The 13,314-nt window shown below is 40.5% G+C and overlaps 1 protein-coding gene across 6 annotated transcripts in view; it reads right to left on the bottom strand.

Moving 5' to 3' along the window:
* Positions 1–13,314, bottom strand: part of Akap6 (A-kinase anchoring protein 6) — a 440,318-nt gene that overhangs the window by 138,019 nt on the left and 288,985 nt on the right. For all 6 annotated transcript variants that reach the window (XM_017594343.3, XM_039112889.2, NM_022618.2 and 3 more), the window contains exon 8: positions 752–900. In XM_017594343.3, the coding sequence (XP_017449832.1) occupies positions 752–900 (149 nt within the window). The remainder of the gene's footprint in view (positions 1–751; positions 901–13,314) is intronic.

Below are 13,314 nucleotides of genomic sequence, written 5' to 3'. Positions count from 1 at the left end.
CAGCTACTGAAGACTGTGGGCAGATAGCGGCGTCTAAGTGGAACCACATATCTCAGGCTGAATAAATCGCTCATGGAGCACAGACGCTGTTGCCTCCTCTCACACACTATCGACATCACAGGACTTAGTCCTTCGGGGCACAGTAGCATGTCACCTCAGCACGCAGGATGCAGAGGTGGGGCGATCGGGACTTCAGGGTTAGCCACTACTATTCACTGAGCTCAAGTCCAGCCTGAATTACATGAGACCCTGCCCCAAATATTTAAAAATAAAATCAAGAACTAGTCTCGAATTCCAGCTGACTTGGTGTGAAAGTAGGTGGCTGGACCATGGTCTCTAGACAATTACTAGATCTCAATCTTGTGTTCCTCCAGGTTTCTGATGAAGTTGGGGTGCTCACAAATTCCATAACCGTAATTCCATAACAGAAATTAACATAAGTCCTGATGTTACGATGAGATATAAATTTTGAAAATAATCTATGAAGAAGAAAGACCAATATTGTGGATCAAACATAGTCTCATAAGCACCCCTCAACCACAAGGCTGTCTTTTACAGACAGTAACAAAAGTCAGAACTATTGGCTTAGATGGTAGAGCCTGACAAAACCCACAGTCTTCAACTCCGGCACTTGGCTAAGCTTTTCCTTGTCCGCTAGCCGGGAAGGAAAGCCTGCCTAACACCTGCCGGAGGAATGTCACTGAAAAAGTAGCTTAGTGAGACTACAACGACACAGAGAATAGTCCCCTACCCATTGCTTCCCTCCGCGTGCGCTTTCGACATGTTGGCAAACTCTTCCTTCCTCTTGCTCCCGCTGGTGTACTGCTCGCTGTACAGCTTCAGGGACATCTGTTCCACGGCGTCTCTCTGTGTTTCCAGGTGGCAGAGCTGAACCTCGGCCTGGAGAGAGAAGCAGAGAAGAGCCACTCTTGTAATCCAGAAGGAAGGCGTTCCAAGTGAGGTGTAGCAACGTGAGGGCCGGGACATGTTCACATCGCTCTACTGTCTGGGCGGGGTTTAATGGGGTCAGCTGGGCGTACTGCAGAATTGCATCATAGATCTGAATCTTAGACGTCCCTCCGTAAAATAGGACGCGAATAAATGCACTCTCAGAAGGCTCGGTAAATGTCACAAACTGTCCCCGAGATCACCACACAGCACAATAAAACTTTACACAAAAATTATGTGAAATTCCTTAATAATAGTCTTCCTCGTGTTGGCATGGGTAGCCTTTTGAAAGAAGTCTCCTTTCAACTCATAGCCCTGGCGTAGTTCATGTATGTATATTTATTTCTTTTCTGAATGCCTTTTTATTTTCTTCACTGGGGAGAAGTAGAAGGCCTACCATTAATTCTACTACATATTTAATAATGGTAATATACTTCATTTATTGCATTTTTTTACTCTGTTCTATTATCTTAATAATTTTAAATCATGAGGATAGTGACTTTTTTACACATAGACTTGAATTTGTTACCTTTCATAAACACTTGGGGGCTCACTGCAAAAGAAACTAAGTAATTTCACTAAAGAAAGTAATTAATTTCAATTCATGCTCAATTGTTTCTTCCTTTTTTATTTTCATTTTTAATTATTATCACTTTTGTGATTCGGAGGTTAAAGAGTGCCGAACTCTTTTTGCATGGGAATGTGTGGGGTAGATGCTTTCTTTACTGCCCCTGTCTCGATCCCTGTGGCTTTGGGTTCCCTAGAACACAGCTGAGACTGGATGAAATTCTTCAAGGGCATGCGTCTCTGTGATGGAGGGGGAGGACGCAGGGCTGAGGTCTCACATGCTGTGAACCAAGGTACTCTTGGATTTCTTTTAGTACGCTTCACAAAATCAAACACAGCCATTGACATTTCTGACCAATCTTAAAACTATTTCATAATTCCACTGTGCATTTTCCTAGGAAGATAGTTACGCTCAGTTATTGGGTAAGTCACCAGAACTCTTTGATATGTAAGAGAACTTAAGCCAGACTCAAACTTCTGTGCTTAGCCTCCAGAAGCAATGAAGGCCTTTTGCCTGGGCTTTGGCTTTTAAGACTCGGCTATGGAGAAAAGAGGAGTTCCACAAAGCAGTGATTACATAGAAGGCCTGAACCATTAGAAATCCTATGTTGCTGCCTTTCCCGAGCAGACAGTTGTGAATGCTCTAAATTTCCATGGAGAATTTAAAGAGATAATCTTCAAATTACTGTAGTTATGTATTAAAGTTTCAGAAAGTTCAAAACCAGTTTCTATTCATCCATCTAGATTTTTTTTTGCTCAAACCAACGGACTTGAATAAGAAGATATTCAATCAGATTAAGAATTATATACAGATATACTGTATATGTGTATACTAATATTCTTAAATAAAGCCTGCTCAGTCTATACAATGTTGCATATATGCATGCTCTCAGGTCTGACCATTGGTACTGGATAACCAGCTGGTGTGCTCTTCCCTGGGGAAGACTCTTCCTCCTTCTGTCAGCCTTCCTTAGTTGCCTGCTGGTCTTTGTGTAGGACTGAGGTCTCTTGCGCTTTCCCCACCCACTTTGGCATAACTAGTCTGTACCTGTTCAGCTCATGTCTAAGCAGTTGCGTTGGTGAGACTTTATGGGTTTAACGTATGGGAAGGTTTGGAAGAAGGGATGGGATTAGAGCAATATTGTTCTTATTTTGTAATCTCAGAAACTAAAGGAAAAAGTTACGTCAGGGACTGAGGATGTAGCTCAGTGGTAGACCCTTTATCCAGCATCGGATTTTATTTCAAGCACCACAAATTTGAAAAGCAAAAGAAACCACATGTAATACATTAAGTTGCCCAGGACCCCTGGAAGAGCGGATAGTGCTCTTAACCACTGAGCCATCACTCCAGGCCCCTAAAAATATATTTTAAAGAATAAAGCTAATCAATGATTTGAAAACTTTGTAAAGAGCTCACCAGGACTATAAAATGGCTGAATGAAGAACACTTGTTTCACAATTGTCAGGAGAAGAGTTTAGATCCAAGACCCACGGAAAAAACCCAGAACACCACAAGCATGTGAGTCCAGCTCTGAGGGATCTAACACTCGTTTCTGGACTTTTCACACATAGTTCTATGCACCCCATCCCCCACAGTCACGTAAGCCTACTTTTCACACATACACATATGCATGCACATACACACACATACAAGCAAATATATATACACAAAAGAAAAATAAATCTCTTTAAGAAGCTTATGTCAAATGTTTCTGTGACAAATAAGATAAGTGTGTACCACTGCTCTCAAAAGGCTCATAAAGAAGACAGAGCAGGAACTTGTCACTACTCCGAAAAATGTCCGCCTCGATCCTTCAATGTCCACAGCCATTTCTGTGTGCAGATGGAGCATCCTAACGGTAGTGTGTGGGAAGAGTCCAGAAAACAGCTCAGAATACAATTACATTCTTACTCAAGTTCTTTCTTGCATAGAAAATTGCCTTCACTACAAGCAAATGACTACACAGCTCAGGTCCTTCCTGCCCATCTCCGTTTCTACTCCTGTTTCTAATTCATTCCGAAGGCGCTGATGAAAATAGAACTACATAGGGCTTTCTTTGCTTGTTTCTAAGGTTGAGCAGCACTGCCATTCTAAATTCCTTTAGAGATTTGCAGACTCTCTTACTTTTTTCCTACTGCTATACTTTAATCCAAACATAAACTTGAAGGAAACAGTTTTGAAAAAAAATCAGTGTCACTATTTCTCTGAATAAAAGAGTTTTAATTGTCATTTAGTATAACTGTGGGTTCTTTAAAACTTCACTGTATTTTATATGTGGAAATTTAGCCTGATAGATACTAAAGGTAAATTAAAACTGGGACTGGAACTTTTGTATTGAGTAGAAAGAATGAGACTTCAGTGGTAGATGTGCCTCTTCATCTCCGGGTTGCAGAGGTTTTGAGCAGATACAGCAAGTGAACTGGACTAGAGATACCGGTGGGACAATCAGAGGGAGATCTTCGATATTGTAAGAATATTGGGACCCCAATGGAGGAGTTAAGAGAAAGGAGCTGAAGGGGTTTGCAACCCCATAGGAAGAACCGCAATATTAACCAACCAGACCTCCCAGAGCTCCCAGGGACTAAACCATCAACCAAAGAGTACACATGGAGGGACCCATGGCTCCAGCTACATATGTAGCGGAGGATGGCCTTGTCTGGCACCAATAGAAGAGGGGCCCTTGGTCCTGTGAAGGCTCAATGACCCAGTGTAGGGCAATGTCATGGCCTAAAGGTGGGAGGGAATGGGTGGGTGGGTAGGAGAGCACCCTCATAGAAGCAGGGGGAGGGGGAATGGGATAGGGGTTTCCAGAGGGGAAACCAGGAAAGGGGATAACATTTGAAATATAAATTAAAAAATTCAATAATATATATATACATATATATATATGTGTATATATATATATATATAGTAACTCAGACACGACCATTGAAATTAGAATGGAATGCAAATTCCCTGGCACAGAGGACACCCTGAGAAGAGGAAACGACTCCTCCTCCCTCCAGTCTGGGGGTTAGCACAGCTCGGCCAGTGCAGTAAATCCTCAAGTGTTCTACCTCATTTCTTCTCCCACACCCGACACTTGCTGTACATTACTGTTCGCCAGCTGCTCGTGTTGTCACTGTTAAGATCATTGGTTGTCAGAGCTTGGGCTGGACTCTTCTCCAAAGCCTTGAGTATTACTTTAAGTGTCATTTATACATTAATACCTTCAGCCACGCCTGCTGAGCTGTACCCCAGTTGCCTGACTTAGATTGTTTTAGGTTCTACTGTTTGAAACATAACCCTGCATTCCCAAATTCTCCAAATGCTTCAAGTCTTCCCATACTTGGTCCTTCCCTGTGAAACAAAGAGCCAAAGCTAAACGGCCATCTTGACTTCTTGTCTTCGGTTCCCATGAGTCAACCCTTATGATAGGGACTCATCCTCCACAGCCTATTTCCTCATTACTGCTGCCTCCTTCAAGCCTTCATTGCGCCCTATGCTCTAAGAATTATGATCTAGCATGTTCTCCTGTCAATCACTTCTATCCCTTCAACTATTTTCACTGACATTGTCAAGAGTGGTCCTTATAAGACATGAACTGGCTCACTCCTGGCTCACTCAGCCCCAAGAAATAAGCTTCTCTTACAGGCTAAGCAATCTCTTGCCCAGGCTAGACCTTTCACATTCTTAACGGCCGTTCTTGCCTTCTTTAATGTTATTTGCCTTATTTAGCTCTTTAAACATTCCAAATTTGGGGGATTTGTTGTCCTGTGGATTTCCCATGTATTATTCCCTTTCTCTAGAACATTCTTTTATAACGTTTTACCTGTCAGTTTGTACCTGACATGATACTTCTCAGAGAGCTCTTTCTCAATGGCACTGTCAAACCAGTGCTTTCTTTACTTCAGGACCAGGTTACTGTCCTACACAACACATGCATATGTAAAAGTCTTACTTTTGGTGTCTGATATAGTTTTGGATTATCTTTGAATTTCAAATATTAGAAGTGGCTGTGTCTGAAGCCTTGACATTTAGCATTCTGAGCACCTTGCTAGTGTCTGGACCAAGACTAGCATTAGACAAGTAATTGTTGACGACGTATGTTGTCCACCCACCCATTTATCACTTGTACATTTGCTGAGAGTTTATTTGATCTGAGGAACTACCAGCTGCTGTGGGTACAAGGAAGATAAAGCACATTCTCTTCCTCTAAGGGAATGCAGCACAGAAGGTAAAGGCCTGTGCCAAGTGACATTGCAATCAGAAATAAAAACAAATACCTGAAGGCAGCAGAGAGGCAGCACAGCAGACAGAGGTGGTGCCTGAGCCTGAACTGAGGTGGAGCCACTTCTGGGGACAGAATAATTGAATTCTTTAAGGGTCCAAAGTCATGAAAGGACATAATACACTCAGAGTGGCGACCAGAGCTTTAGGGCATTAGAATAAAGAGTTTAAAGTAAAGGGTATGTACGGGAAGATGCAGGTTAGAGAATCCAAACACCATTCTGAGCATAACGAAGAACCAACAAAGCCACACTTGGTGGCCATGGTCTTCTACAATTCCTCTTTCCAGCAGGATGAGATTGTTACCTCATGGATCACCTACCTATGCTTGCACAGCTCCTCCCACTGAGAGGAGCTCAGTGTGATGGCTCTGCTTGGTTGTCAACTCTATGTAAAATAAAACCCCAAAAGAGAGGACATACTTATGAGGGCTTTCTTTTGCTTAATTTGAAGTAGGAAGCTCTGCTTCTGATCCAGATCGTGAGATGGGATGACCTGGGCCTTTAATCTGGGTCTTGAGGTGGCAAGACACCTCTGGGCCATGTCCTCTTCTGGAAGCCATATATAAGGACATGTAAGAAGGAAGCTTTTGTTGTTTGCCTGCTTGCTCTGGCCTTGCTAGCACATCCATTCTGTCACTGGCATTAGAGTCTACTTCTTAGAGATTCCAACATAAACTAAAGATCGGCTGAGACATCCAGTCTTGTGGACTGAGCAACTATTGGATTCTTGGATGTCATTCACAGCCAGCCATTGTTAAATTGGCTGGACCACAGCCTATAAGTCATTCTAACAACCACCCCCCTCTATCTGCATCTTTTGATAGGTTAAACTTCTTGAGAATGTTAATATTAATCTTGACAACTCTCCTAGAGAGGCCCATAACTATGTTTTCTGGTGTGTCTTACTTCTAAATGCTTCTCTCTTAACCTGAATCTTTAAATATATATGAAAATATTTTTATTAAACAAACTCTGCTTCATATTGGCTAGTCTTGAAATTCTTTTCTGCCTCAAAGCCAGGAATCCTAGTTGGTTCTGAGTCGAGGTTACCTAAAAGTTTTGTTTTGAGACTTAAGTCTCACTATATAGCCCTGGCTGGCCTGGAACTCACTATGTAAACCAAGCTGGCTTCAAACTCATGGAGATTTGCCTCTGCCTCCTCAGTGCTGAGATTAAATGTATGTGCCATCGTGTTTGACGAGGCCCCTAAAGGTTTAGGAAAACTATTAAAGCTGCTGTGACTGACGCTGGGGACTGTACCTCTGCCCTATCCTTCATTGCTAACTTCTTCAGGGAGTGTCTGGGATTTCTCTGAAGCACTGTTGAAGATCCTTTATTACAAAAACAGTTTCTAAGTGACTGCTATCTTAGGATTCTATCCTCTGCAAATTAATTAATTTAAATTTATTGATTTAAAAAAGTTTCCAAACTGTTAACATATTTTGCATGGGTTTTCACTATTTTAAATGAAATGTTTTCTAAAAATTTTGAGGAACTGAATCAGATGAGAACCATGAAATAGAAAAAAAAAGATATAGAATAAATGTTTGGTTAAAAAAAGAAAACAAAGTGTTTCTTCTTAAGAACGTGAAAAAAAAAACAAGAAGTTTTTTTCCCCCTAAGGAAAATTCCAAACTAAAACAAAACAGAGTAGGACAAAACCAAAGTTAAGGTATGTCACAACTTTTTATGAAAATTAAAACTTCAAGATAGTATAGCTTATGGAAGCATGCTAAACAAATAAAGACTCTATGCTCTAATGAAGTAATTATGGCTTCTAGGGAATTTCTCCTCAGAGAACGAAAACTTCACAGACTTGGAGATTATCAAAAGCTCTTGTCAGGTTTCAAGTATTCTAACACGGATACATTTTAACTACAACTCATTCTTCAGGCTACAAAAAGACAGGCAAGCACAGAGAATACTATCTTCAATGCTTCCAAGGGAAGATAGTACAAGTAAAAGAAGCCACAGGGCTTCTCCCTGAAGAACCTTATCTGATCTTAATGGTCAAGGGAAAAAATCGTTAGCTACGTGCATAGCCTCAAACACTCAGAAGGAAACTATAGCCGATTGGTGATGGTGATGGTGGTGGTGGTGGTGGTGGTGGTGGTGGTGGTGATAATGATGATGATGATATAATTAGTAATAATACAGAAAGGGGGCTAGCCTAGACTTTTTAAAAGGACAAACCATGATTCTGGGCTTAGAGGACTCCCCATTAAATTCTAAGTATGAGCCAGTGTTATGCCAGGAAGGACAAATCACAGCCACTCCAGTCACAATGCAAAGCTACATTAGGCTTATTAGTGGCTAGCACCTCAGCAGTGTTTGGATTTGATCACTGTTTCCCTTCAGACACTGTTCACATAACATGTACTCAGTAATGCCAACCTCACGCTGCTTTTCTTTAAATTTATTCCCTTTTTCATAATATTCTTTTATGTTTTACCATAGCACTAGTATTAACTATAAATATACTCTTCTTATAGTACATGAGATCTCACTCCTAAACTCAAAAGTTAAGTTGATAAGAAAAAAATTGCTGTACCTAAGACCTGGTGGCGCTAAATGTTCAGACTAAATGAGCTTGTTCCACCATAAACAGGATGTAATATATATATATATATATATATATATATATATATATATATATATATATAGCTGGGGACAATATCTCCTGGACCTCTAAAATTTACATACCGAAATTAAATTTTTGTCAGATTCTACCTTAAGTTTTCACAATTTACTGACATCATGGGTCATCATCAGACATTTCATGACAGAGAGGTCCTACTATTCTGAGAAAGAGGTGCTAACCTCTCAGAATAATCGAGTACAGGCTTGATTCTTTGCACATACTTTGATGTCTTGAGTAATGACATCATCTCCTCCAGGTTCCTCCCAAATGTTGATCCTCCAACTTCCAAGCTAAGACCCTGTCATGTTCCCCTTAGACCAGAGAGGCTGAGGCTTTTTTTTTCTTTTTTCTTTTTTCTTTTTTCCGGAGCTGGGGACCAAACCCAGGGCCTTGTGCTTGCTAGGCAAGCGCTCTACCACTGAGCTAAATCCCCAACCCCGAAGCTGAGGCTTTTGATCTATAAGTAAATAGGGTCTCCGACCTCACACAGCATAGAAGCAGCTACAGATGGTTTGCAGCCCTCTGCAGCCCTCAAGACTCTCAAGACTAGGCGACCAAAGTCTCAGAGGGGGAAACTGAGCCACGCTATGGAAGACATGAAAATCTTTTTAAGATTTTATATTATTTATTTTATCTACTTGAGTACAGTGTTGCTGTCTTCAGACACACCTGAAGAGGGCATCTGATCCCATTACAGATGGTTGTGAGCTGGGAATTGAACTCAGAACCTAGGGAAGGCAGTCACTGCTCTTAACTACTGAGCCATCTCTCCAACATGGAAAGTTATGGGCATGAAAAAGGGAAAAGGCTCTATCCAGGAGTCTGGTTAAAGTTCCTGGCCAATTGAGAGACAGAGTTCCAGCACAATAGCTGTTAGCATCTGTTGCCAACAGAGAGAATTCTTATCATATGTAGATGTTTTATATCAGAATAACAATGAACCAAGCTTAAAGCCTGAGACAGTTAAGATGTTAACAGTAAAAGCAGCTCCTGTATGCTTGCGATCTAGAGTTTTACCTTATTAATTATAACTTTATTAGGTGCCTCGGGCTGGCTAGATTTAAAACAACTTGGCATGTACTAGAGAAACTTATTGAGAAAATGCTCCCCTCCGATTGGCTTGTGGGAAAGCCTGTGGTGCATTTTCTTGATTAATGATTTACAGTAGTGATACTGCATCAAAAGGCCCAGCTCACTGTGGGTGGACCACCTATGGGCTGGTAGTTCTGAGTGCTTTAAGAAGGCAGGCTGAACAGGCTGTCAAAAGCAAACAGTAAACAGGGTTCTACTTCAGTTCCTGCCTCCGATTCCAGCTTGAATGAGTTCCTGCCCCAATTGCCCAGAGATGGACTGTTGTCATGAAGTATAAATAGGACAGGCTCTTTCCTCCCAGAGAAACTCAAAGACATGTTTCTCAGGAGCCACCCAATGATCTCACTTATGTTCCTTAGGGACCCTTTGATGTCATGTGACTTGTAAAATACACAATGGCTCTCAGTGAAAGAAACCCACATCTTACACACAGGCTTTTGGGTGGGTCTGCTTTTTTCTGAGTCTCTCTCTTACTTCTTATGCTTAGCCTAGATTAGAATATGTTTAGTGACTTCCCCAAATAAAATAAAGTTTTCTTTTCCCTCAATTCATACCATTCTAGACTTTGTTAACCAAATTCCCATCAAATCCACCTCCAGCTTTCAGTTCATTCTTTGAGGCCTCTCCTGTTTCAGGGTTCTCCCTGTTTCTATGTGACGTCAATTCCTCCACTTATATGCTAGAATTCTCTTAACTGACCAAAGCATTGGCTCTCTATGCAAACCACCTGTTCTCCTGCACTACACTTTTCTACCCTCTGCATTATTTACACTAGCACATCAGCTCCCTACAGTTATGCTTATCTCAAGGTGAAATAATGCCAGGACAATAGTTAACACAATCAGTCTTCTGACTCTAGCCCCATCTTGTCTTTCTTCACTATGGAGAACCACAATTACATTAATTATCTATAGCTGCTGCCTGCCTTTTCTCTTCTTTTGTCTTGAATACCCAGGCTAAGCACTCATTCTCCCCAAGCCTCCCCTTCTACTCCAGCATAGTAAGGAACATGTTCTCTGGACTTCTGCTCTTGATGGCAGAGCAACTCAGTCCTCTCTCCCCTTCTCTGCTCTTTGTTGAAGAGTTGTCTGCCACCCAGTTCTTCCTGTCCATGTTTATGTGGCAGAGTGTCCCATCGAGATTTTAAGAGTCAGATTTCTTCTTTTCTTTAATCATGTATATTGGGCTTTTTCCCTTTTTCTTTTTTCCTTTTTGTTTTTATTCACATGGTTAGTGGTCCAAGATTTCTTACATAATTAACTTTGGGAATTCAAAGTATATTTTGTGTACAGAAATGGGCTCTGTCTAGACATTGATCCACATACCCATGATCAGGTACATTCTGACTGGACAGACATAACACACTGCTGTTCTAATACAGGGAAACCTAGGTCGCCTTCCACACACCTGAGTAAGAGCTGGAAAGCTTCCTTCACCGAGTAAGAGTTAGATCACAGGAAAAAACATTTCTATGGAGCAATGTTGATTGATGGCCTTCAACAAATTCCTTCAACAAACGTATCTTAAATGTCTTTTATATATGAGACATTGTAGAAAATACAAATGTAGGGTGACAGTGTGTGTAACCTCAGAGAATATCAGAAAAATTATGGTTCATAAGATACACTCAAACATTTATTCAAGGATCAGACTAATATAATCCTTCAAAAATGTGCCAAGGAAACAATTAGTACATTTTTCAGCATGTTTTTTTTTATCATTGGCTAAAACATATTTAAAAATTTACACACATACACACACAGACACACAAACACACACATATGTATATATATACACACACATATATATGTATATATATACACACACATACATATACACATCATATACACACATGTATATGTATATGTATATGTATGTGCATGTGCATGTGCATGTGCATGTGTATGTGTATGTGTATATGTATATGTGTATGTGTATGTGTATGTATATGTATGTGTATGTGCATGTGCATGTGCATGTGTATGTGTATGTGTATATGTATATGTATATGTATATGTATATGTGTATGTATTTGTATATGTACATGAACAAGAGGGCCAGAGAGACGGCTCAATGGGTAAAGGCACTTGCCCAAGCTTGATGCCTGGAGTTAGTCCTAGGGGCTACATGATGGAAGGAGAAATAAGATCTTAAAGGCTGTTATCTGAGCATTGCACACATAAACATGGTAGCACAAAGGAAATGAAATGTGAAAAAAATTAAGTGAAAGTTTAGAGTGTTCAACTATTCAAATAGTATTTTTCAGTACATATCACTGCACACACTGATCTCCTTACAACTGATCTGTATGCGACAGTTTTTGATGTCATTACAGAAAATCTAGCATTAGGCAGGATTGATGACAGTTCTTGTATCTTTATGTAAAAGACAGGAAAAAATATTTTAGATCTTTAGATGATCATTTCTATTCTTATTGACTTGTTTACAAATGACTAAAAATGTTCAATATAATACTTAGAAATTTTAATCTTAAAGCTGTACATTTAAGGAGACTTGTTAAATGGTAACATTCAAATGAAGTGGGGAAATTAACGTTAACACTATTTTCATGATTTCTTTTGCATTTATGTATAACGAAAAATCTCTTTCTCCTCTGTTTTAATGATATATCGGTTGTTTATTAATACAACAAGAAACACCTCCACCCCACAGAGAAAAAGCAAAGGTGACACACAATTGCTTCCGTGGGCCCTTCATCCACTGTTCACGCTTTCCTTTTTGTAATGCAAGCGGTTAAACTCATTAAACATTCAGCATTTTATGTCATGAGCTACGGTGGGGGAGTGTGATTACAAGGTGTGGACTGGAGGGATGATTAGAATTTCCGATGTTTCTCCATTACTGTTCCCTTAGCAGATCTCGGTGCTGTGACAGATGCATCAAGTCTGTGTTTACATTCTGCCTCAGGAGCTTAATCCCTGCCTTCCACACCAACCTACAGAAAACGCTCTCCTCCGCCAGAGACCAAAACTTAAAAATGTACACTGTGAAGAGACACAGCCAGGACTCCCTCAGCCTACAGGTCTAGCAGCTCTCCCCTGAGTGCGTCCATGCCGGCCAGTGCTACTACGGAGTCTGTGGCTACTCCCTGTACCTCAGGTCCATTGAATTTCTATAGAACAGTTGTCTTGAAACGGAAGGGGGAGCAGGAGCAAGAAGAATTACTTTACATACTAATAATAACAATTTAGTTATCAAAACAGGAGCAAACAAGAGTGTCTTTATACTTTATTCTGAAAACCCAGCCTCCTAGGGCTCTAATAAGCAGGGTCCATAGTTCAGGAACGCATGGTAGCACTCGGCTCAGAGCCTATATCCTCATTTCAAAGAGAATCATTCAAGCCGACATCCACCCTGTCAGGAACCTCGACTTTGAGCTGCTAATGTAGAATAAAAATCAATATAAATTTTGATCATTTGATGAATATTTACTTCTTTCTCTAGTGTTTGGGGATTTAGAACTGAAAAGTGCTGAATCAAGTCATTTCATTTTTTTGTGTTTGTGCCAACACCAATTTACTACCCTCCAGAAAGTTCCTGAACAAGATGTCTCAGGTGGCAGGCATGTTGGTTTTTCCTGTCAATCACAACAGCGTGTCAGTAGGGGACCGTAACCATTTCCCTTTCATACGGCTAGTGTGCCAAAAGGGACTCTTTTGATTATTTCCCTAGAAAAGGTAAGCTTTCTCCTTATGCACATATCATAAGCCTAGGTGTCTGCTGTTATTACAGTCGGCTAAGTCAAAACTGATATAATCTAGTAAAAGTTAAAC

This window comes from Rattus norvegicus, chromosome 6 (assembly GCF_036323735.1).
Source record: "Rattus norvegicus strain BN/NHsdMcwi chromosome 6, GRCr8, whole genome shotgun sequence".
NCBI lineage: Eukaryota > Metazoa > Chordata > Mammalia > Rodentia > Muridae > Rattus > Rattus norvegicus.
Note: the sequence above shows the minus strand (reverse complement) of the source record. Positions and strands in the feature narration are given on the sequence as shown.